General features: G+C 41.4%; 1 protein-coding gene across 4 annotated transcripts in view; it reads right to left on the bottom strand.

The window, feature by feature from the left end:
* Positions 1–10,516: 10,516 nt before the first annotated feature.
* Positions 10,517–24,622, bottom strand: part of TMPO (thymopoietin) — a 23,831-nt gene continuing 9,725 nt past the window's right edge. The window contains exons 5-12 of one of the 4 annotated variants that reach the window (XM_073556948.1): positions 18,240–18,347; positions 17,871–17,990; positions 12,674–12,763; positions 12,435–12,545; positions 12,161–12,226; positions 11,984–12,074; positions 11,761–11,857; positions 10,517–11,627 (exon numbers count right to left, since the gene is read on the bottom strand). In XM_073556948.1, the coding sequence (XP_073413049.1) occupies positions 11,324–11,627; positions 11,761–11,857; positions 11,984–12,074; positions 12,161–12,226; positions 12,435–12,545; positions 12,674–12,763; positions 17,871–17,990; positions 18,240–18,347 (987 nt within the window). In that variant the 3' untranslated portion in view covers positions 10,517–11,323. The remainder of the gene's footprint in view (positions 11,628–11,760; positions 11,858–11,983; positions 12,075–12,160; positions 12,227–12,434; positions 12,546–12,673; positions 12,764–17,870; positions 17,991–18,239; positions 18,348–24,622) is intronic. The other 3 variants (XM_073556949.1, XM_073556950.1, XM_073556951.1) reach the window with 3 other exon arrangements.

Genomic DNA, 24,622 nt, shown 5'->3' with positions numbered 1-24,622 from the left:
TATACGATGGACTACTTGCTAGAGATGGGGTGCACCTTACGAAGACTGGAAAGCATGTATTTGGAAGTCGCCTTGCTACACTTGTAAGGAGAGCTTTAAACTAGAACAACATGGGAAGGGAAGCAAAAGACCAGAAAAAGCCATACACCTGACAAATGCTACTGAGAACTCTGCTATTAGAAGTGGAAAGGAAGAACAAAGACGAAAGAATCTAATTAATAAAAATATTGGAGAAAGAGAAACCAATCACAAACTAAAATGTTTCTATACTAATGCACAAAGCATGGGCAACAAACAAGGAGAATTGGAACTACTAACACAGGAAAAGAAATATGATGTCATTGGAATCACTGAAACTTGGTGGGACAATACACATGATTGGAATACAAGACTAGAAGGATACAACTTATTTGCAAGAAACAGACTTGATAAACGAGGAGGGGGTGTCGCATTGTATGTTAGAAATGCGTATATCTGCACAGAGATTGAAGCTTCAGAGACTGGGAGTTCTGTGGAAACTGTTTGGGTAAGAATACAAGGACAGAACAATGGAAAGGACACCATTGTAGGCATTTACTACAGGCCGCCTGTGCAAGCTGAAGATATGGATGAACTCTTTATGCATCAAATGGCCAAGTTCTCCAAAAAATATGACATAGTTGTCATGGGAGATTTCAACTATCCAGACATTTGTTGGGAATCTCTCTCAGGCAAAACTAACAGGTCAAGGAAATTCTTATCCTCTCTTGCTGACAACTTTATCTTCCAAAAGGTAAAGGAGAAAACAAGGGGAACTGCTACCTTGGATCTAATCCTTATAAACAGGGAGGAAATGGTTGAGGAGGTAAAAGTGGCTGGGACCCTAGGAGGTAGCGACCATGCTATTTTAGAATTTTGGATAACTAGAGGCGGAAGACCTGTGAAGACTCAGACGTCAAGGTTAGATTTCAGAAAGGCAGATTTTAAGGGATTCAGAAAGAGAATTGGAGGGATCCAATGGCTGGATATCCTTAAAGACAAAAATGTCCAGGAAGGATGGGAAATCTTGAAAAATGAAATTCTCAAAGCCCAGTTGTTAACAATTCCGAAAAGAGGGAAGAATAGGAAGCATTTAAGGAAACCAGGATGGATGAACACAGAACTTAAGCACATGCTAAAAAGGAAGCAAAAAATGTTTATAAAATGGAAAGAAGGAGGCATATCTAAAGAAGAATATAATGCTGTCTGCAGAACCTGCAAGGCACAAATCAGATTATCTAAAGCTGAAAATGAATTGAGGCTTGCAAGAGATGTCAAAAGCAATAATAAAGGATTTTGGGGATATGTCAAAAGTAAAAGAAAAGTCAAAGATGCTATAGGATTTTTACAGGATGAAAATGATGAAATGGTAAGACAGGATGTTGAGAAGGCTGAACTTTTAAATTCCTATTTTGCATCTGTTTTCTCTCAGAAAGGAAATGTAACATCAACTGTTATTCACTGTCCTATTAAGGGAATAGAAGAATCCAGGATATCTATAAACAGAAAGATAGTGAGGAAACACTTAGCTAACCTAAATGTATTCAAGTCTCCAGGTCCAGATGAATTACACCCCAGAGTACTGAAGGAGATAGCAGAAGAAATTTTTGAACCCCTCTCCATAATCTTTGAAAATTCTTGGAGAACAGGAGAATTGCCAGAAGACTGGAGAAGAGCAAATGTTGTTCCTATCTTCAAAAAGGGGAAGAAGGTGGACCCAGGCAACTATAGGCCGGTGAGTCTGACTTCTATACCAGGAAAGATCTTTGAACAAATTATTAAACAATATGTATGTCAGTACCTGGATAAGAATGAAGTGATTAAACAGAGTCAGCATGGGTTTGTAACTAATAAGTCATGTCAGACTAATTTAATTTCCTTCTATGATGGTATTACTGATTGGGTGGATCAAGGAAATGCTGTAGATATACTATATCTTGACTTCAGCAAAGCATTTGACAAAGTCTCTCATACAATCCTTATTGAAAAAATGACTAAGTATGGAATGGACAAGGCAACTGTTAGGTGGATTCATAACTGGCTTAGTGATCGGACCCAAAGAGTGGTCGTAAATGGCTGCACATCCAGTTGGAAGAATGTCTCAAGTGGGGTACCACAGGGCTCTGTCCTGGGCCCTGTATTGTTCAACATCTTTATCAACGATTTAGATGAAGGAATTGAGGGTAAACTGATTAAATTTGCTGATGACACAAAGCTAGGAGGGATAGCTAATACTAGAGAAGAGAGAGAGGGGATTCAAAAAGATTTAAATAAACTGGAGAAGTGGGCAGCAACTAACAGAATGGTTTTTAACAGGGAGAAATGCAAAGTACTACATCTGGGCAATAAAAATGAAAAAAGCATATATAGAATGGGAGGAATAGGGCTAAGTGACAGCACATGTGAAAAAGACTTGGGTATACTAATAGATCACAGACTGAATATGAGTCAACAGTGTGATGCAGCAGCAAAAAAGGCAAATGCAATTCTAGGATGTATTAACAGAAGCATACAGTCTAGATCACGTGAAGTAATTATTTCCCTCTACTCCTCTTTGGTCAGACCTCATCTGGAATATTGTGTCCAATTTTGGGCACCACATTTTAAAAAAGACATCAACAAACTGGAGCAAGTTCAGAAAAGAGTGACCAGAATGGTGACCGGTCTGCAAACCCTGTCTTATGAGGAAAGGTTGCAGGATTTGGGAATGTTTAGTTTGCAAAAGAGAAGACTGAGAGGAGACTTAATAGCTGTCTACAAATATCTTAAGGGCTGTCACATTGTAGAAGGATCAACTTTATTCTCATTTGCACAAGGAAAGACTAGAAGCAATGGGATGAAGCTGAATGGGAGGAGACACAGATTAGATATTAGAAAAAACTTTTTGACAGTTAGAGTGATCAATGAGTGGAACAGGCTGCCACGAGAAGTGGTGAGTGCTCCTTCAATGGAAGTCTTCAAACAGAGGCTGGACAGACATCTAACTGGGATGATTTAGCGAATCCTGCTTTGAGCAGGGGGTTGGACCAGATGGCCCAGGAGGTCCCTTCCAACTCTACGATTCTATGATTCTATGACCTTCCTATCATTTCTACCTGTTATTTATTCCATTGGTACAACAGCAGGAGAAATTGAATCACAATCAGTGTTGATTTCACAGAAGTGTGACTGACTTGGAGTTACATTTTGTTGTTTAAGCGTTCTTTATTTTTTTTGAGCAGTATATATCAGTTGAAACCAGAAGTTTACATACACTATATAAAAAGACACCTATACATGTTTTTCTTAGTATCTGACATGACATCAGAATAATACTTTCCCATTTTAGGTCAATTAGGATTACAATAACTATTAATATTTGCCAATTGCCAGAATGAGAGGTTTTAAGGCATTTTTATTACTTACGGCAAAGTCAACAGTTTACATACAGTAAGATTACTATACCTTTAAACAATTCTGCATTGCACATATGATGACATATGTTTGGCAATATTTGAGTTAATTAATGACACCTGTGGATCTATTTTAATCCCTTAACGCTCGAACCTTTTTTCAGTTTTGTGTTTTCGCTCTCCTTCTTCCTAGAGCCATAACTTTTTTATTTTTCCATCAATATGGCCATGTGAGGGCTTGTTTTTTGTGGAACGAGTTGTACTTTTGAACAACACCATTGTTTTTACCATGTCGTGTACTAGAAAACTAGAAAAAAGACCATGTGCGGTGAAATTGCAAAAAAAAAGTGCAATCCCACACTTGTTTTTTGTTTACTTTTTTTTACTAGGTTCACTAAATGCTAAAACTGACCTGCCACTACGATTCTCCAGGCCATTCCGAGTTCATAGGCACCAAACATGCCTAGGTTCTTTTTTTTTATCTAAGTGGTGAAAAAAAATTCCATCTAAATGATGAAAAAAATTCCAAACTTTGTTAAAAAAAAAAATTGCACCATTTTTCGATACCCTTAGGGTCTCCATTTTTTGTCATCTCGGGTTGGGTGATTTTTTGCATGCCGAGCTCACATTTTTAATGATACCATTTTGGTGCAGATACAATCTTTTGGCATTTTACCTTTTTTTGTCACTACGCTGTTTAGCGATCAGGTTAATCCTTTTTTTATTGACAGATCAGGCAATTCTGACCGTGACACTACCAAATCTGTGTATGTTTGATTTTATTGTTTTATTTTGAATCGGGCAAAAGGGGGGTGATTTGAACTTTTTTTTTTTTTTTTAATTTTTAAAAACATTTTTCTTGAACTTTTGGCATGCTTCGATAGTCTCCATGGGAGACTAGAAGCTGCCACAACCAGATTGGCTCTGCTACATAGAGGCGATGATCAGATTGCCTCTACATAGCAGATTTACTGACTTGCTATGAGTGCCGACCTTCAGTGGTCATGCCAATACACTCATGACCCGCAATCACGTGACGGGGGTCACCGGTGAGCGTATTTCGGGTGCGAATGCCGAAAGCGCTTGTTAAATGCCGCTGTCATAGTTTGACAGCACCATTTAACTGGTTAATAGCCACGAGTGGATCTCTGTTCAAAACAGCTGACATGTCCCGGGAAAAATGTGGGCTCACCACCAGAGTTCACATCAATGGGAGGGAGTCCGACATCGGTGTACTATTACGTCTGATGTCGGAAAGGGGTTAATGCACACCTGAAACACAATGCTTCTTTGTGTAGCGTCATAGTATAGTCTAGAGAAATCAGACACGACATCAGGAAGAGAATTGTGGACATGCACGTCTGGCTCATCCTTGGGTACAATTTCAAGATACCTGAATGTGTCTCGTTGATCTGTACAAACAATTTATATGCAAGTACAAACAAGATGGGAATGTCCAGCCATCATACTGCTCAGGAAGGAGACGGGTTCTGTGTACAGAGATGAACATGCTTTGGTCCGACGTGCATATCAACCCAGGTCAAACGCAAAAGACCTTGTGAAGGTGATGGTGGATGTTGGTAAGATTGTGTCAATATCCACAATGAAAAGAGTACTGCTTCAACATGGGCTGAAAGACCACTCTTCCAGGAAGAAGCCATTACGCCAAAAGAAACATAATAAGCCAGATTAAGGTTTGCAAATGCACACAGGAATAAAGACCTTAATTTTTGGAGAGATGTCCTATGGTCTGATGAAACTATAATTGAACTCTTTGGGCATAATGACTATTGTTATATTTGTAGGAAAAGGGAGACGCTTGGAAGCCTAAGAACACCATCCCAACTGTGAAACATGGGGGTGGCAGCATCATATTTTGGGGTTGTTTTGCTATAGGAGGGACTGGTACACTTCACAAAATAGATGGCATCGTGAGAAAAGAAGGTTATGTGGCAATACTGAAGCAACGTCTCAAGACATCAGCCAGAAAGTTAAAGCTTGGGTGGAAACGGGTCTTCCAAATCGACAAATTGTCAAACTGCCAAAATGTTAAAGTGGCTTAAGGATAACAAAATCAATGTTTTGGAGAGGCGGTCACAAAAACCTGATCTCAATCCTATTGAAAATTTATGGGCAAAGCTGAAATGGCAGGTGTGAGCAAGGCAACCTACCAACTTGGATCAGTTAGACTGGCTTCACCGTTGCGTTTTGCAACATATTGCATTTTGGTGCTGTCGCCACACCGTCAAAAGGACGCATGCGGCGGCAAAAGCATACCTGCGCATGGCCGGCGTACCCAATGCTAAAGATAGGGTACGCAGGCCGCATGCAGCGGCCTGCACCCGTAGGCGGAGCTGACCGAAGGAGGCGTGGCTGGGCGGAGCTTCACGGCGAGCGTCCGCTGAGCCTCCAAACGCAAATGTGAAACTAGCCTTACATCAGTTTTGTCAGGAGGAATGGGCCCACATTCCGACCAACTATTGTTAGAAGCTTGTGGAAGGCTATCCCAAAAGACATTCAGTTTAAGGGCAATTGCACCAAATACTAATGAAATGTATGTAAACGTTTCACTTTGCAGTAATAAAAATGCCTTAAAACATTCTCTCATTCGGCAAATAATTATGGTAATCCTAATTGACCTAAAACGGGAAAGGTTTATTCTGATTTCATGTCAGATATTGAGATTGCATGCATATGTGTCATTATATTATATATATATATATATATATATATATATATATATATATATATATATACACACACACACACACATACATACATACATATACGCACATACAGCTCTGGCAAAAATTAATAGACCACTGCAGAATTTTCAGTTTGCCTGATTTTTCTCATAGGTATATTTTTGAGTAAAATGTAAATTGCTCTTTTATTCTATAAACTACTTACATATCTTCACATTTCCAAGCACTAAATTTTGCATTTATTTATAGAAAATGAGAAATGGTCAAAATAACAAAAAAAATGCAGTGCTTGCAGACCTCATGTTAGGGTTGCGGATCGCACTAAATGTAAAATATAAGGAAGTGCGATCGCAACCCGGGGTCCACCATGCAGAGATGGAAAACTGCTGCTCAGTAAGGGCGCAGCACTAACTGAACACCAGGCGGAGTAACCACTGACCCGGTGTGTACAGGAATGAACTGTTACCTCACAGAGCCAAAGAAATAAACGCCGGAGCCTGTTAACTTCACAGGACCCGGCAGAGGGAGCGCTGCTAAACGGTCACAGGCCTCTGCCCCAGAGACAATGGATAGAGTCCCTCTACACCATCAGCGTTCGGCACCATGACTGCGGTGCCAGCAAGGGATACAATTGCAGACAAGCGTGCAAGTGTGAACAGTGCCGCTCAGGCAGACCCCCACTAATCGCCCAGGGTTGGGCCAGATAAGCGCACAGGTTTGTACACGGCGCTGCGCAGGCGGTAACTGTCATTTGCCGCAGTACGATAGTGCCCTGCAGTGGGCGACACCATCGGACGCTAGTGTGTGCAGACTACTGGTGCAGTGGCGCATAGACAATGCCACTACTAGGCGCTGACTCTACACCCTACAAACATGCGTATACAATGGAGAGGTGTTAAAATGAGTCAGTCACCAGTTTCATGCATCCATCATCATTCACACAAAATACCATAAAAAGTCTAAACTTTTATAGCAGCGTCCTTCCATGACCTTCCTGATGATCCAATCCGAGCCGCTCGAGGACCTGAGCATGTGACCTCTGACCTCCAATGAGTTCGTCCCATGGGCATGCTCAGTAGGCTGCAAAGAGGACAACCTCTGGAGCTGCTCACTGCTGGCTAGTGCGGATTGCTAGAGCTGAACCAGAGGTGGCAGCAACAACCAACCTGACAGCACTAGCTTGAGCAAGATGTCGGTAACAACGCCTTTGCTGAACAGCCTCCTCTGCGGTCAGGACTGAATGGGAGACTGCAGAAGGCAAGGCTCGGGATTCCTCCTGTGCAGAGGCAGGAACCTGATGCCTAACACCTCTAATAATGTTAAGAAAACAAGTTCATAATCATTTAGAAACAACAATACTAATGTTTTAACTCAGGAAGAGTTCAAAAATCAATATTTTGTGGAATAACCATGATTTTTAATCACAGCTTTCATGCGTCTTGGCATGCTTTTCACCAGTCTTTCACACTGCTTTTGGGTGAGCTTATGCCACTCCTGGTACAAAAATTTAAGCAGTTGTTCTTTGCTTGATGGCTTGTGACTATCCATCTTCCTCTTCATTACATTCCAGAGGTTTTCAATGGGGTTCAGGTCTGGAGATTGGGCTGGCCATGACAGGAATTTGATGTGGTGGTCCTTCATCCACACCTTGATTGACCTAGCTTTGTGGCATGGTGCATTGTCCTGCTGGAAAAACTAGTCCTCAGAGTTGGGGAACATTGCCTGAGCAGAAGGAATCGACTGTTTTTCCAGGATAACCCTTGTATGCGGCTTGATTCATATGTCCTTCACAAAGAATAACCTGCCCAATTCCAGCCTTGCTGAAGCATTTCCAGATCATCACCGATCCTCCACCAAATTTCACAATGGGTGCAAGACACTGTGGCTTGTACGCCTCTCCAGGTCTCCGTCTAACCATTAGACGACCAGGTGTTGAGCAAAGTTGAAAATTAGACTCGGAGATTACCTTACTACAGTCCTCTATGGTCCAATCCTTATGGTCTTTGGCAAACTTCAGCCTGGCTCTCCTTTGCTTCTCATTAATGAAAGGCTTTACATGACTTGAGCCCTGCCACTAGGAGCCTGTTACACACTGTTCTGGCTGTGTACTTCACCCCAGCTGCCATTCCTTTTGTAGGTCACTTGATGTCATCGTGCGGTTGCTGAGTGACATTTGAATAAGATGACGGCCATTCCAGTCAGTCAAGAGTTGCTTTCACCCTCTGCCGGTCCGTATCTTTGTTGCCCCCAATGTCTGCTGCTTGAGCTTGATGTAATGGATTGCCGTCTTAGAAATTTTAACCCTGAACTGGTGAGGTGGGGTTTTTGTCGTGCAACTGGTGATATGGGGTTTCCTATACCCCAGTGTTTAAAATCTCTTATATTTACAGAAAGTGCAAAGATCATGTTTGTTTTAATCGTTTTCTTATTGGCGATTGATTACACATGAGTATAACAAATTTTTGACACCCACAAACAGAAACTCAGTCATAAATTTGTGCAAAAATAAAGTTTTCAAAATTTGAAAATGTGTGAAAAAGAATTACATGAGTGGTGATGTGGGGTTCAGCAAGGCCAAGACAGCACTTAGCGACAGCTAGCTCGGCTATGCGTGGCCAGAAGAGAGAGGCCTTGACGACATCCTATTGACAAGGAAATGGATGGAAGCTAGTGAGACACGTATCCTCATACCAGCATTTTTCAATGAATGGCAGCCGAACGAAAATTCCCTGGAGTGTGGCAAACCTCACCTCACCAGTTGAGGGTTAAGGATGGAGGCAACACAACGCTCACTGTATCCCTCTGCTAGTAAAGCCAGAATTGAACCCTTCTTTTCCCTACTCAAGACTTTTCAACTCCTTTGGCATGGTTAAAAGTTATTTTTTCATTCATATTTTTCAGGATATTACTAGCACTTGTTTTGCCATCCAACCTGGCCTATTGCAAGAGGATTGTGAACACCACAGCAGGGTTTTTTATACTTTTTCATTAAATAAGATTTGGTTCAGGTGATCACCTAATCAGAAGCATATTAAGCAGAATGAGGTGTACTCTGGTTGGAATTCAACTGACACTGGAATGGAGGGGCTGATTTTTATATAACTGTGCACTGGTCTCTTAATTTTAGCCAGAGATAGATATGTCTATCTATATATATTTTCTACTAAATATTTCTTTGTGCCCCAAATTTGGGGCACAAAGATGCAACTAGAACACATATTTACAGCAAGCAAGAGTAATTGGTAGTTCCGCAATACAAGAATTATAGCTTTTTTGCTACTTTTGCTCATTAAACGAGCTCGTTTTCCTGTTGCCATATTCCAAACTAAAATGGTTTTAAAGCTGGCAGCGCAGTACGAGTTCTTTTATTTGCAGCACAAGTTAAGTTTTTATTGGTACACTTTTTTTCCAAGGTTTTTTTATGATACAGAATGAACAAAAAAAAAATAAAATAACCAACTTTATTTCTCTGCTGACAGACAGATGAGGGCTTGCTTTTTTGCTGGACAGGTTGACCGTTTCAGTGATACTTGTATATGGTTTTTGATCACTTTTTAGTGCGAGTGAGGAAAAACCTCGATTTTTAGAACTTTTTTTTTTTTTCCATTTACGGTGTTTATTATACTGGGTAAATACAACATTTTCATATTTTGGGTTGTTCCAGACACTTCAATGCCAATTATGTGTGTATTTTTACATAAAAGCTGTGTTTTTAGTTTTCCATATTTTTGTTTTTTTCTTTTTCCTTAGTCTCACTTTTGGACTTGTACTTGCAGTGGTCTGATCACTGGTTTCATTTTCTGCAATACTATATTATGTTGCATGAGACCTGTCAGTTTCATATTGATAACTGGTCTGTTAGGCTATGTGCACATGCTGCGTTTTTTTGCTGCGGTTCCGCTGCAGTTTTGGCCCTGCGGAACCGCAGCAGTTCCGCAGACATGGTACAGTACCATGTAACCCTATGGGTTTTCAGAACCGCAGTGCTCACGCTGCCGTTTTTTCTGCGGTTTATAAACCGCAGCATGTCAATTGTTTCTGCAGATTCCGCTGCGGTTTCACACCTTTAACATAGTAGAGGTGTGAAACCGCAGTGCCTATCAGGCCTCTGTAATGAGCCTATTGCTTGGCCTTGGGTTGCCATGTTAACCAATAGGACCCCCTATCAGAGTACTGCCCCAATCTGATAAAATCAGCATCTAGGGGGTTAAACGAGTAGAATCGATTCTAACACCAATAGTGGCCAATGCAGCAGATTTTCACTATCCTATACAGCAGATACCAACTGTGCTTTCATGGTAGTGGCAATTACTCATTCTGCACTGTTGTAAGAAGCCCCTTAATGACCACCGTAAAAAGGCACATTGGGGATTATTAATGTATTAATAAAGAGAAGACTGCTACATGAATGCTTTGCTTTATCTATGAAAACATTGACATAAAAGCCAACAACTAGTCAGTGACAATATTCACCGTATAGGTGAAAAGACTGTTTAAACAGCAAACATAATATTCCTGCAGCAAGCCATATATTACCCAAAATATTGTCTCTAATTATTTGCTCAGAACTTCATTTGAAGAGTATATTACACAGTACATCTAACAATTTATTTAATTGCATGATATTTTGAAAGATCATATGTCCAATAGATTGGCAAGTGTAAGATACAGTAGAAAATAAATTTTTGCGGCAGGAAGGAATACTTAAGAGTTACTCTGAAACACAGAATGTGCAACGTTATTAAAAAAATATTGCAGTCATTTTATCAGCATAATTGTAGCAGGCTAAACTACATAGCTATAGTAAAACATTTCCTCTTCATGATTTAACAATAGATTAGCTGATCTCTAGAATTTCACACAAAGCCACCTAGAAGCATGATCTGTTTTTGAGTGAATTTATGAAATGAATTCACATCGCCTTATGATTTCCTCTGTCAATTAAGTATTACTGTAACTAAAGTATTCCTGTTAAAAATATAGGAAATACTACAAAATGCTTGATGTCTAATAAAAAATAACATTACTCGTTATGGCACAGTCCTCTTCTAGTTTTCCACAGTAGAGATTGCAGATGTCCATATGTACCATATTTATTTATGTACAAATGGGTTTGAGGGGGGGGGGGGGTCACATTTTTTGCAGGTTCCTGACAAAATGGCAGTTTGTGTACTTAGGACTGTTAAAAATATGTCGAGTCACTGAAAATCAGTTTTCATCTTTGCTTAAATTTTGGTTGCCCTGGAACCATTTCATAATCGGGTTGCCTTCATTGGATTCCATTGTTTGGTAAACCAAGAAGGAAAGCACAGCCAAAATGAGAAGAATAAGTAGCTTTATCCAAATGGGGATTGAACGCCCACTTTTCCCTTTAATCGGTTTCTCTTCAATAACTGGATGGTATTTTGAGATATATTTAGTAGAATAACTTTCATCCAACTTGTAATCTTTAAAATCTTTGACAGTGAAAGGTCGACCAGCAGCTCCTTTTATCGGCCTGCGACAACTTGCACTGTGTTGGAAGGAAAAAAAAAAAAAAAAATGAGTTAGGCAGTATGCTTAAACCTTTTTGAATATAATTTATTGCACACATGCTAAAAGGGAGGAGAAAAAAAAAACAAACAAAAAAAAAAAAAAACACACACCTTATTCCTGTAGGAGTTGAAGATTCATATGGAAACATGTCCTTCAAAATATCCCTTCCTTCTCGTTTTTCTTCTGTAATTGTCTTTTCTATAACCTACACAAAGAAAAAAAAAATATTCACTATAATATAGTGAAGAAATGGAATATAGGCCCCAGGAAACCCAACTAGGCATGTGACTAAAGGAAAGTCATCACCACAAGTGCTAGGTAAATATCTTCCCTGTTTTTTAATGGGAGTAACAAACTTTGTTATTTTCAACTGTCTTGTCTTGTTTGGCGTTTCCAGACGATGTTCACTCAGATTTCCAGTATCCTTCAATGTGAGCAATACTATTTTAATTTGACAATCTAATGAGGTCAAACATTTAAGAGGAAAGCTGAAAGAGATTAAGTCGTCACCTCAATCACTGCTGTGTTCAGGAGATCACTTGGATCTGAATGACCAACACTTTGAACATCAATGACCTTATTAAAAAAGAAGCTTCATCAGTATGCTTCAGGAAGTTTAAAAATATTGCATTACACATATAGGGGCACCAATGTTTTACATATGAGGAAACAAAATATATGCATTTATCATTCACTATAAAGGATAAATTGTTTTAGTTCACACTACATTAAATAGAGTCAGTGTTTTAAAAAAACAAGTTACTATTCACTTAGGGGTATTTACTTTTTCACTGATCAGCTGTTTCTTTGGTGTCCTTCTTGACAAATCTGTGAACTCACTGACTGATCGCAATGCGTTAGAATGCTTGAAATTTTCAATCACTTGATAATCAACCTGACGGGATTTAAATTGAGAGAATTCTGCATTAGCCTACACAGGTCATCAGGGGCAAAAAGAAAATATATTTTCAGTTACAAATTAAGTTTTAATTTAAGACTTCACCGGAAGCAGGTAAAACATACTAGAGTTATGTTGCTTGAAGCCAATATAGTTTCGGATATAGGCGCAGCCTCAGAGTTATCTGTTTCATCAGTAGGGTCTGTAGCTACCACCTATTTTTTTTTTTTTTAAAGAAAAGGTGAGAAGAAAGGTAATTAGACCTACTGGTAATTTGATTTCCAAATAGTCCCTCCGGACTTGACACCAGGAGGTAGTCCTTCCTTGACCTATGATGGGACAGGATCAGAGGATAAAAGGCCCCTCCCACTTCCAGTGGTTTTTTCAAAGTACCACAGAAGGCTATATGTAAAAGGTCTATATGAGCCACTAGAAACTCATATTCAAGATAAACCCTTTAACGGCCCCGCATGATCTCGATCCATGGTGACTTGATGAATGAACGATCTGCAGGAAGATCGATCTTGTGTAAGCATAAAGATGAACATAAGGGAGGAGAAATAAGGGTACTGTCCTGAGGGAATAGCTGGAAACCAAAATTACTGGTAGGTCCAGTTCCCTTTTTCTAGGATGTCCCTCCGGACAGCACAGCCAGAATAGTGCCAGAGAAATGGCACCAGGGTGGGTACAGAAGCCCTAAAAGGACCAAAGTCCCAGGCAAGAACTAGGCTTTATAGAGTGACCAATCTGTAAGATCAGACGAAAATATAAATTATAGAAATCTGCAAAGAGAAAACACCATAGCGAGTGCCTGATATGTATATAATTCCAAATATTCAGTATAAATGTGGTAAACACATACAGCCGAAACTGAGTGAGAACTCTCCTGCTCTACTCAACACCAATAACGAACCAAAGTGATTGCTAGATAAATTATAGCTATAAACATTGCAGCCATAAAGCAGAGCTTAAACAACTCTAAGGCTGTGTGCCCACGTAGCGTTTCTGCAGCGCTTTTTAACAAGCGATTCTGCTGCAGAAACGCTTAAGAAAAGCATCCAAATGATTTTTAATGAAAAACGCACATGTTGTGCCAATGATGCGCTTTTAACCGCTGTGGAAATGCTTAGCGATTAAAAACGCAGCATGTTCATTAATTTTGCGTTATCGCATGCGATTCCGCATACCATCAATTATGTGGGCAAAAACGCTTAGGAAAACGCATGCAAAAACGCTTGACAAACGCTTACAAAAGCGCGTAAAAAACGCATGCGTTTTCCTGGGAGCAGGGTGTGCGATTCTGCTCAGGTTTATTCCGCTTCAGAATCGCTACGTGGGCACATAGCCTTAAGGTGTGTGCACACACTGCGGATCCGCAGCGGTTTTGGTCCTGCGGATCCGCAGCAGTTTTTGCTGCGGTGTACAGTACCTTTATATTCTATGGAAATCCAAAACTGCAGTGCAGTGTGGATTTTTCCGCGCAGATTTGCTGCGATTTCAAAACCGCAGCATGTCACTTTTGTGCGGAATCTGCAGCGGTTTTACACCTGCTTCATTGTAGAGGTGTCAAACCGCAGGCTAATCCGCAGATAAGCTGCAGGTCTTTTGATCTGCGGATTTTGCAAAATCTGCGCAGATAAGTCCGCAGCGTGTACACTAGGGTGACCGCAAAAAAATCGATGTCGGAATTTTGTCCGTCTGGACCCCACAAAACGATTCCCCTTTCCAGATATTGAGATAGCCAAAATTTGAGCTCGATCAAACGACGTTAACCCGTGCCGCTCGTCGCTCAAAGTTTGAAAAAATCCAAATTGAGGTATTTTAAGATTTAGGTATTTTGCATAGTCTGTTAGACTATAAAGAATGTGACAACAACATTGCAGAAATAGCCCTGAACAAATTTTCGAACCATTTGTGGTATTTGAATGCAGAGTTGGTGGGATTATCGTTTTTTGATCCCACCATTACAGACAATGAAAAGTTGTTAATGGCTAATAAATTGCTCAGTAGCACAGATGAACCATCAGAGCACGCTAGGGTTGTAAATCCAAAAGTTAGGAAAGAAAAATTAAAAGAGGTAGGAAGTAACCGACTTTAACGACCTTCTGACAAAAGATGAAGAACAAAAGCAATATGTCCTGCAAGTTGTAAGCAAATGCCGAGCATTATATTCTGACGTTTCAAAAACTACTTTAACAAAAGCTCTAGAATAGATTAGATAACTATGTAAAATTATCAACTCATGTAGGTTAGCGTGCTCTGATGGTTCATCTGTGCTACTGAGCAATTTATTAGCCATTAACAACTTTTCATTGTCTGTAATGGTGGGATCAAAAAACGATAATCCCACCAAATCTGCATTCAAATACCACAAATGGTTCGAAAATTTGGTCAGGGCTATTTCTGCAATGTTGTTGTCACATTCTTTATAGTCTAACAGACTATGCAAAATACCCAAATCTTAAAATACCTCAATTTGGATTTTTTCAAACTTTGAGCGACGAGCGGCACGGGTTAACGTCGTTTGATCGAGCTCAAATTTTGGCTCTCTCAATATCTGGAAAGGTGAATCTTTTTGTGGGGTCCAGACGAACAAGATTCTGACATTTTTTCCCCCCCATATGAGACCCGGTCACCCTAGTGTACACACACCCTTACTGCCCAGGAAAAGTATGGCGATAGCCGCTTCCACAAATGCAGTGAGGACTGCTGCAGGCCAATAATAAACTCTTATGTGCACAGGACTGTTCTTTAACCGGTCCTCCTGGTCTCAGACCAGCTTACCATAGCACAAGGAGTCCTGCAAAACAAAGAGCACTGGATTGCTGAAAAAGCAAGCCAATTAGATTTAGTATATGGATAAAAGGTCAGAGCATTGTGACACTTTATATTACACACCCAGGAGCCCCTTGGACATTTATTCTGAATCCATCTCTAGGCCTCAAGTAAGCAGCTGGGCACAATGGAAACTAAGGAAATATGCAGTCTGACAGATAAGATCCCCTGTCATTACCAACCCTTTGCTCAGAGTAGCGTGGATCATCTTTCCTGTGGTGCCGATGTTAATTACAAGGAGTCTGAACTCTGGAATTGATGAAAGTGGCCTAAATAAATGTCCTATCATTCATGCCATATACATAGATAGGAAGAAAATCATGAACACTGATTTGTTATATCCACGTTTGGCTCCTAACACAGGACCTGGTAAACCTTTGAGGGCAGGTATGAAGAACCCTTTCCCACAAGAGACCCCCTTTGAAACTGCCTCTATTACAAGTCATTAATGCAGACATACTATGTATAAATTTTCTTTTGGTAACCAGGACAAGGTAAAACTTGGACTCACTCAGCCTGGAGAAAATAAAGGCCCAAAAGACTATCCCACTACCATGTGCAAATAAATGAGGGAACTGCACAACATCTTTTCAATGATAATTGTACACATGGACTCCATGGGAGACAAGGACGATCCCCTACATTTAGGAGGAAAGAAGGTTTCTTCCAATCACAGAGGGTGATTATCTACAGTGAGACTATGGATCCTTATCTGTAAGAGCCCAGACAATTGATTCTTTAGTTAAGGGCCCTAAGAATGTGAGTTCTGCACTGTAAAGGCCCCGTCTCACAGTGAGATCGCTGAAGCGTCACCGATTTTGTGACGCAACAGCGATCTCGCTACATGTGACACATAGCGGCGCCCCCCCGGATATCGCTGATCGTGCTTGAATGTCCTGGACCGTTTTTTCATCATCGGCGTCCCGCTGGCCAACTCGCATAGCTGTGTTTAACACCAACGAGCGACCTCGTTGGCAACGCCAGCGGGAGTCGTCAGAAAGGCTGCTATGTGACAAGGTACCAACAACCACCAAGGTTGTTATACAGATCGCCGTCGGATTGCCCCGTCATTGAAGAGATCTGCCTGTTTGGCAGCTTACTAGCGATCATGTAGCGACGCACCAACGTCCTTACCAGGTCGTATCGTTGTCGGGATCGCTGGTGCGTCGCTATGTGAAACGGGACCCTAAGAGTACCAGCAGTATGGGACTGTCACTTATCAGCAGTATGTCGTGTTATAGAATGAACTCCGCAATTAAGGGCCAAGTATGAATACTTATGACTAGACAGACCACGGACACAGGCATGATGCACAAAGCCAGAGGCCCTGCAAGGCACAGGCTAGGGCCGGGCTTGAAGAGGCAAGACACAAGACCAGGCTCAGACTAGCATTTGATATATTAATTCCTCTGAATTCAGGATAAACCTTTGCTTTGAGTGGTACATCTCAATTGTCTGACTAGACCCACCTGAAGAATCTAATTAATGAGGCGCAGCTGGAGGGCAGTTTTCACAGAGATAATATGCTGTATTAATACCATGCGCCCTGCTATGGATGGAGCAGTTATACGGATACTGGAATGGTGGACAAAACTGAAAACTTCTGCATGTTATTAAACCACAGAATGAGGACAAACATGCTCGGCATAAGTTAAACTCTGAAGCCCAATAATGAGGCCCTGTGCAGACATGACATGCAGCAAACTGAATTCATATCATGAAATGTGGCCCAGACATGGGGCCTAAATTTAGCCTAAAGGTCCAAGGCCTGACTTCTGTACCTGGGCCATAGGCCCAGCTTCGCATAAGGGCACTAGGCTAGTATGAGCCCAGAGGCCTAGACATATGAGATAACATTTACACAGTGCACTTACCTGTGCTGCCTCCAACCCATCCTGTAGCTTCACCCCTGCCATCCTCATAACCTTTGCCTACAGATGCTATTAGAAGAACAGGGGGAATTGGTAATGCTGAGAGCCCACCATGGAGAGAAGCGGCGTCACAACCTGGCATACTGCATCAGTGCAGAAGATGAACTGGCTGAGGAACCTCTACCTAGAGGTGTTGGACACTGACCTCTTGACAAGTGGAAGAGAAGGCCGAGACCTTGAGTCTTTACACTGATACCACGATTGATGGCTGAGGGACTTCTAAAAATTTTGGCCCCGGGCTGCTTGTCAAAGATTCACATCAGTCAGGGAACCTCCCTCCCAAGTCTGTGCAATGAAGTTCCACAGGATACAATATCTTCACTGTAAGAGCACCTCTCATACGACTATCCCCTGTAGGGACAAGAGTAGCACTGGATGGTGGAAGAGGGAGGGGCATTTTAACTTCTCTGTGATCCTGTCCCGTCATAGGTCAAGGAAGGACTACTTCCTGGTGTGCATTAGGGAGGAACGTACTGGAAAAACATCTAAGCATTGCAGTGTACTGAAACCCATCCCAACCCCAAATCATGGTGGTAAACATTAACTATGCAATCACCCTCTTTCTTGGTGTTCTTCTTGATACAGTTGTTGACTCTTTAGAAACAGCCTGCAGTCGACCACCTTTTTCAGACTCCAACATCTTTGGAAGTTCAGAAAATGAATCACCGGAAATGTTCTGGTCAAGTGTTAAACAAATATTTAGGTGAGACACTTTCCTAAAGTACACTACTACAATGAAAACAAAACAAAAAACAGAACAATCAAAATACAATATGGTGAGCTCTACCACCAAATCCCTTATTTCAGAAACAGCAAGTCAGTGAAAGAGATAATAGTGAAGAGTAGCTCAGAAGAAAACATAAAAAGAATACTTGTGCAATGTGCAAACACTGGGTGGAAAGAAGACAGAAAAAAAAAAATTTACAATTAGATTTATGGATAATTCCTCAATTTCAGGCAGAAAATCCTTCGGAAGCAGTCTGCTACTTCGTTTGACATTTAGTTCTGACAAGACTTCCGTATCTTCAGCTATCTACATTCAAAAAGGCCAAAAACACAAACACCTGTACATACTTAAGAATAAAATTGCACTTAATATACAATCTACAACTCGTTTAAAGGGAACCTGTCAGCAGGATAGTGCACAGTAACTTAAGCCCCGTTACACACTGCGATATCGCTAGCAATATCGCTGTAAAGTCACCGATTTTGTGACGCAGCAGTGATATTGCTAGCGATATCGCTACATGTGATACTTACCTCCGACATGCTCCCCCGCTGGTTATCGCTGATCGCGCGAGAAGCTCCTGGACCATTCCAGGTCGGCCACTTCCTGCGGCTCCAACGAGCGATGGAGCCGGGCGGGAGGACGCAGGATCGCCGCGTCTGACAGGTAAGTAGCGACCCCCGACCCCTGCGATGTCGCTGGCGAGATCTGCCTGTGTGGCAGCTCACTAGCGACCACCTAGCGATGCACCAGCGATCCTGACCGCGTCATATCGTTGGTCGGGATCGCTGGTGCATCGCTAGGTGTAACGGTACCCTTACAGTGTCAGGTCGGCGCCATTATGCTGATTAAAATGATACCTTGGTTTATTAAGTCAGTCTCAGTGCCCTGCCCTCTAGTTAACAATGAATATTATATCCACACATAATGAAAAAAAAAAAAAACCCCTTCCGCAGGCAGGTGCCAGCCGTGGCACCTGCGCTGCAGCACAGCATAATCGCAAAGGGTCAGTTATATGCATAAAGAGGGTAGGCTGTATATTACTTAAAATCGTTAAACCAACTTTTCTGTATAAGGCTTCTTTCACACTTCTGTCTCTTTGTTTCAGTCAAAATCCGTAGTTTTGTGAAAAAAAAACGGATCCAGAAAATTTGCCCGTCGTCCGTTTCATCCGTCATTTGACGGATCCGTCAAATTCTTTGTCCGTCGGCCAGAGACAACGTGCATATATGGGGGTTAATGTGCAGGTTACTCCCATTCTAAAGCTGTGCAGCCGTCGCACTGAAAGCCTTTCTGCTGGCAGAAAATAAGCCAGTTGTCAGTCAGCTCATGGTTACAGTCATTGAGCACTATGTAATAAGTAGTGACTGAAGACATGCCAGCTGCGCCTCCATGACTGAAAGCTGCCTGGAGGATTAAAGTTAAAAAGGGGTGTTCCCATCTCCAAAATCCTATAATATTAGCAAATGCATCCAATTAAAAATGTAGTATAGTTATTTTTCTGATATGTTTCTTTCCTCATGTGGAGACAAGGCAGGACCTTAGGTATACATGGTTACGACCAGGTCTGTGGAGTCGGAGTCGTTGCTCATTTTGGTGGAGTCGGAATAAAATAGACCAACCCCGACTCCTAAAATATATAATTGGGTACAGTAGTTCAATGCAGAATGTGCTGAATATTTTTTCATAGGAATTTGGGAAATTTATGAAATGTCCTATAAATGGCTGTTCTATTCCTGATCTAAGGCTACATTCACACAGCGTTTTTTGAGGATACGTTTTTCAGCTGCAAAAGCAGATCAGCTTTTTAAAAAACCGCATTACCTGAAAGGTTTTTGAGCTCATAGATAATGTTTTAAATAGCAAAAGCAGATTAGAAATCTGCTCTACCTACCTTTCCATTTTCCTATCTTTCCATATCTGTTTATCCATATCTTATCTGTACCAAAAAGAATGAAAGCCGGGTAGAACACAGGCCACGCTCTTTTTTTTCGCACCAGTCAGGTACACCTCATAGCTGCCCAAAAGGACACCCAGGACAGGCATTGCTCATCTTAAGTAACACATCAACATCAATTGATAGTTGTAATAAATAGACTGCATTCATCACATTTTCTTAAGGTGCAGGCTTTATTTTCAAGTGTAGCGGTGTGCAGTATGAGGTTCTGCAGCAGCTGAGGTGTGCAGTATGAGGTTCTGCCCCCCACGCCCCAGGTTTGATCCTGGCTACGCCCATGGAGTGAATGTAGCTTGAGGATCTAGGCTTTGTCTTAGCTGAGATAAGACAGTGCTGCACTCCAGCACCAGTGAAGCTCCTCCTCTACAGACAAGGGTACAAAGTAAACATACTCAGAAAGAAGGAAGGCCTGCACTCATCTCAGAAGAATTGCTAGAGTGAACAGGATAACAAGATTAAGGGTGCCGTCACACTAAACGATGCACCAGCGATCCCAACAACGATACAACCTGGTCAGAATCGCTGGTGCATCGCTACATGATCGCTGGCAAGCTGCCAAACAGGCAGCTTCACCAGCGATCAGGACCAGCGAGGTCACTGGTATCCAGTGTAAATATCGGGTAACTAAGCGCGCGCGTCGCTTAGTTACCCGCCCTGTACCTTAGATATCAGCGTGTTCGCGCGAGCACACTTGTATCTAAGGTACACAGCGGGTAACTAAGCGACGCGCACGATTAGTTACCCGATATTTACATTGGATACCAGCTTCCAGCGCTGGGAGCTCGCTGATCATTGCTCTCCTGCTGCCACACGCAGCGATGGGTGCTGGCCAGCGGGAGACCAATGATCAAAAACGGCCCAGGACGTTCCTGCATGATCAGCGATACCCGGTGGGGGGTGTGGTGGCGCAGTCGCTGATATGCGTCACACACAGCAAGATTGCTGGAGAGATCGCCGTGGCGTCACAAAATCAGCGATCTCGCTGTGTGTGACGGAGCCTTAAAGTAATTACTTCTTACTGCAAATTTAAACTTTCAACTGCATAAATCAATAGTCCAGTATGTTCTCTCTGTATGCTTGTTTGTTTTTTCTTTGAGTTCATATACTTTTGGGAAGTTAGCTTTTATACAATATACAGGGAGAATACAGCAACAGGATTGATGAGGACTTATATGAGGACTTGTATAGGTATAGAAGCCAAAACATCAAGTTATTAGCTCTGTTATGTTTCTTTGTTCCTGGAGTATGATACACAACAAACTTGCTCCCTCCCCTCCTCATAAACTGAAGCATTTAGTGAGCTGTACCCTAAGAAAAGCCTGAGATTGGAAATTCAAAGTAAAGCTATCTAATAACATATTTTACAAACTTTATATTTGTCATCTGTACTATTGATTTATGCAAAGTTTGTTTTATTTCTATCTAAAATTATACAGTTGGGAAAGTATATTTGATACACTGTCTATTCCCACCTACAAAGAATGGAGAGGTCTGAAATTTGTAATCATAGGTACACTTGAACTGAGAGAAACAGAATCTACAGGAAATGTCTGACCTCTGTAATTGCAAACAAAGGTTTCTGTACCAAATATTAAGTTCTGTTTTTCTATTGTATCAAATATGTATTTCATGCAATAAAATGCATATTATTTAAATCATACAATGTGATTTTCTGGATTTTTTTAGTCTGTCTCTCACAGGTGAAGTGTACAATTGCAGACCTCTCCATTCTTCGTAGGTGGGAAAACTTGCAAAATTGTCAGTGTATCAAATTCTTATGTTCCCCACTGTACATGATTCCCTATTCTTGCTTGAATTATAAAATACATTTTATTTTATAGGACACAATTATTTTGAGAGTGAATTTATATGATTACAAAATGTCTAAGAAGCTCCCCATGAAGTCAGCTGTATTTGAGCATTTCACAGGGACTCAAGATGAAAAATATTTTGTGTCAATGTATGACAAGTGACCCAGAGGAAAACAAATGCTGTGATGCCAAAATCAGTGCATACTCAGGCAGTGATAAAAATGCTCCTACAAGAGCTTCCAATCTAAAAAGACATTTACAACGCTTTCACCAAGAAGTTTTTAAAGCTGTGACTGAGAAAGATAACAGCGGCACCAAGAAACCCGCGCCCAGCACTTCCTGCCAGACAAAGGAGGAGGAAAGAGCATCTCAAACATCATTAACAAGATAATTTGTAAGTGACAAAGTTACTGTAACAATGACAGCAGATCTGTTTAGAAGACAGCTCATTCAGCTTGTTGTGAAGGACTGTGTACCAATATCATTATTTGCACGACAAGCTTTTACAGCTCTTAATGGAGAAATGGCCCGCAATCTTGGTGTTTCTCTGGAAAGAGAATGTATTAGAAAATTAGTGATTGAAGAAGCCCTTAAACAAAAGGAAGATCTTAAAAAGATTCAAAAGACGCTTCAAGTTTCTTAAAATGGATGCCTGCACACGTCACAGAGTGAACTATTTCGCCATCAATGTTCAATATGTTTGTGACAACAAAGAAATTGTTACCAAGACACTGGCAGTAAAAGATACTAAAGCTCATCACAGCAGCCAGTTTCTCTAGGCCTTAGGGCCCCGTCACACATAGCGACTCACCAGCGATCCCGACAACGATATGAACTTGTCAGGATCGCTGGTGAGCTGCCAAACAGGCAGATCTCAGCAGCAATCAGGACAGCGACACGCGGGTAACAAGCGACGCACGTCGCTTAGTTACCCGCAGTGTACGTTAATAACAGCGTGCTGGTGCAGGGAGCCGATAACCAAGGTAAACATCGGGTTTCTAAGTGCCGCGCGTCGCTTAGAAACCTGATGTTTACCTTGGTTACCAGCTCCCTGGTATCTAACGTACACATAGGGTTTCTAAGCACCGCACGGCGCTTAGAAACCCGATGCTTACCTTGGTTACCAGCTCCAGCTCGCTGATCTCCCCCCTGCAACACGCAGCGATGTGTGCTGGCCAGCGGGAGTCCAATGATCAAAAAAATGTCCAGGCCATTCGAGCACAATCAGCGATACCCAGCAGGGGGGGCCGGTCACTGATAAGTGTCACACACAGCGATTTCGCTGGTTAGATCGCTGTTGCGTCACAAACCTTGCGACTCAGCAGCGAGATCGCTTTGTGTGACAGGGCCTTTAGTGGAAAAAGTTCTGCAAGATTACGAACTCAAAAAAGAACAGGTTCTTGTTATTGTAATAGACAATGCTTCAAACATGACAAGTTCAATTAAACTGATGAATGAGAGTAATGAACAACAGCTAGAAGAAAATTTAGGATTCAGCATGTTTCAGATGGAAGTCCACAGTGCTGTTCATTTAACTGAGGAACAAACAGATATTACAACAGAAGAAAAGCAAAATTATACTGTAGTAATAGATGATCTTGTTGAAGCTGCTTCAAAACACTTTCATATTCATCACATGTGCTTGTTGTACAAACGCTGCAGCTGGCAATAAGAGAGACTGCAAGAGGGAAATGCTGGAAATCTGACTGGAAACATGCGGAAACTGGTTATTGCCGCCAGAACCCCTAAAATTGATTCTATCTTGAAGAGATGTGCTGGGAAAGGGGCAATTGTCCATCAAGCCACTCGGTGGGGCAGCACTTGTTAATAATTGAACGATTGCTTGAACTAAAACCGTTTCTTATAGATATGGCAAACCCTCAGGTAACCCTAAATGAAGGTCAATGGACACAGGTGGCTGAATTTAAGGAATTGCTAAATCACCCATTTACCGTGACTAAAAAAATTACAAGCTGAGGATTTAACTCTTGGCATTTTCATAAGGGAGTGGAGGAACTTGCTACTTTGTCTGTCCCAAAGAGGAGGTTCAATCGCAGATGGCATTTCTGCCTCAATGAAACGGAGAGAGACACAGCTATTGGAAAATAAAATTTTTCTGGCGGCTGTTTATGTGGACCCAAGTCATCGTAAACTGCTTGATCAACAGCTTACTAAAGGAAAAGAAGCTCTGACTGAGGTAGCAGTTAGGATGAGTGGCCTACAGGAGGACTGCCACACACAAGAGGACTTGGGTTTTGACAGTGCTACTGCTGCCATATCTTCAGCCTCATCAGATGAGGAGTTTGACTTTGACAAGCATTTGGATGACATGGAGCAGGCAAAGCGTTGCCGCAAGGAAAAATATTTCACTATGTCTCCTATAGCAAGCAGATTGACCAAATTTCAGCAAAATGTTTCACTTGCTCTCAAAGAAATATTCAACCATTCATCAAAACTGACTGTGCATGAGGCAATTCCTTTATAACGGGAAATTGTTAGAGATGTTGCCCATGTGGTTACAGCTTCGACTCCAACCCAAGTTAGTGTAGACAGGTTGTTCTCTAGCCTTAACATTATTAGGTCAGATTAGAGGTCATCTATGAAGGAGGATCCGATGGAGGCAATTCTATTTCTTAGAACAAATTCAGACTGCACAAATATTATTTAGTATGTTTTTGTTGAAAACTGTTTTTAACCCCACTTACATAGTTTACTACATAGTGAAATATAAATATATATATACACACATACATACACACACAAGATATTACATATTTACAATTTATTACAGTTTGTGTTCTAAAGTTGTATTC

The sequence above is a fragment of the Dendrobates tinctorius genome, unplaced genomic scaffold (genome assembly GCF_039654945.1).
Source record: "Dendrobates tinctorius isolate UK_male_01 unplaced genomic scaffold, ASM3965494v1 ptg000241l, whole genome shotgun sequence".
Classification (NCBI taxonomy): Eukaryota; Metazoa; Chordata; class Amphibia; order Anura; family Dendrobatidae; genus Dendrobates; species Dendrobates tinctorius.
This window is presented reverse-complemented; position numbering and strand designations above follow the sequence as displayed.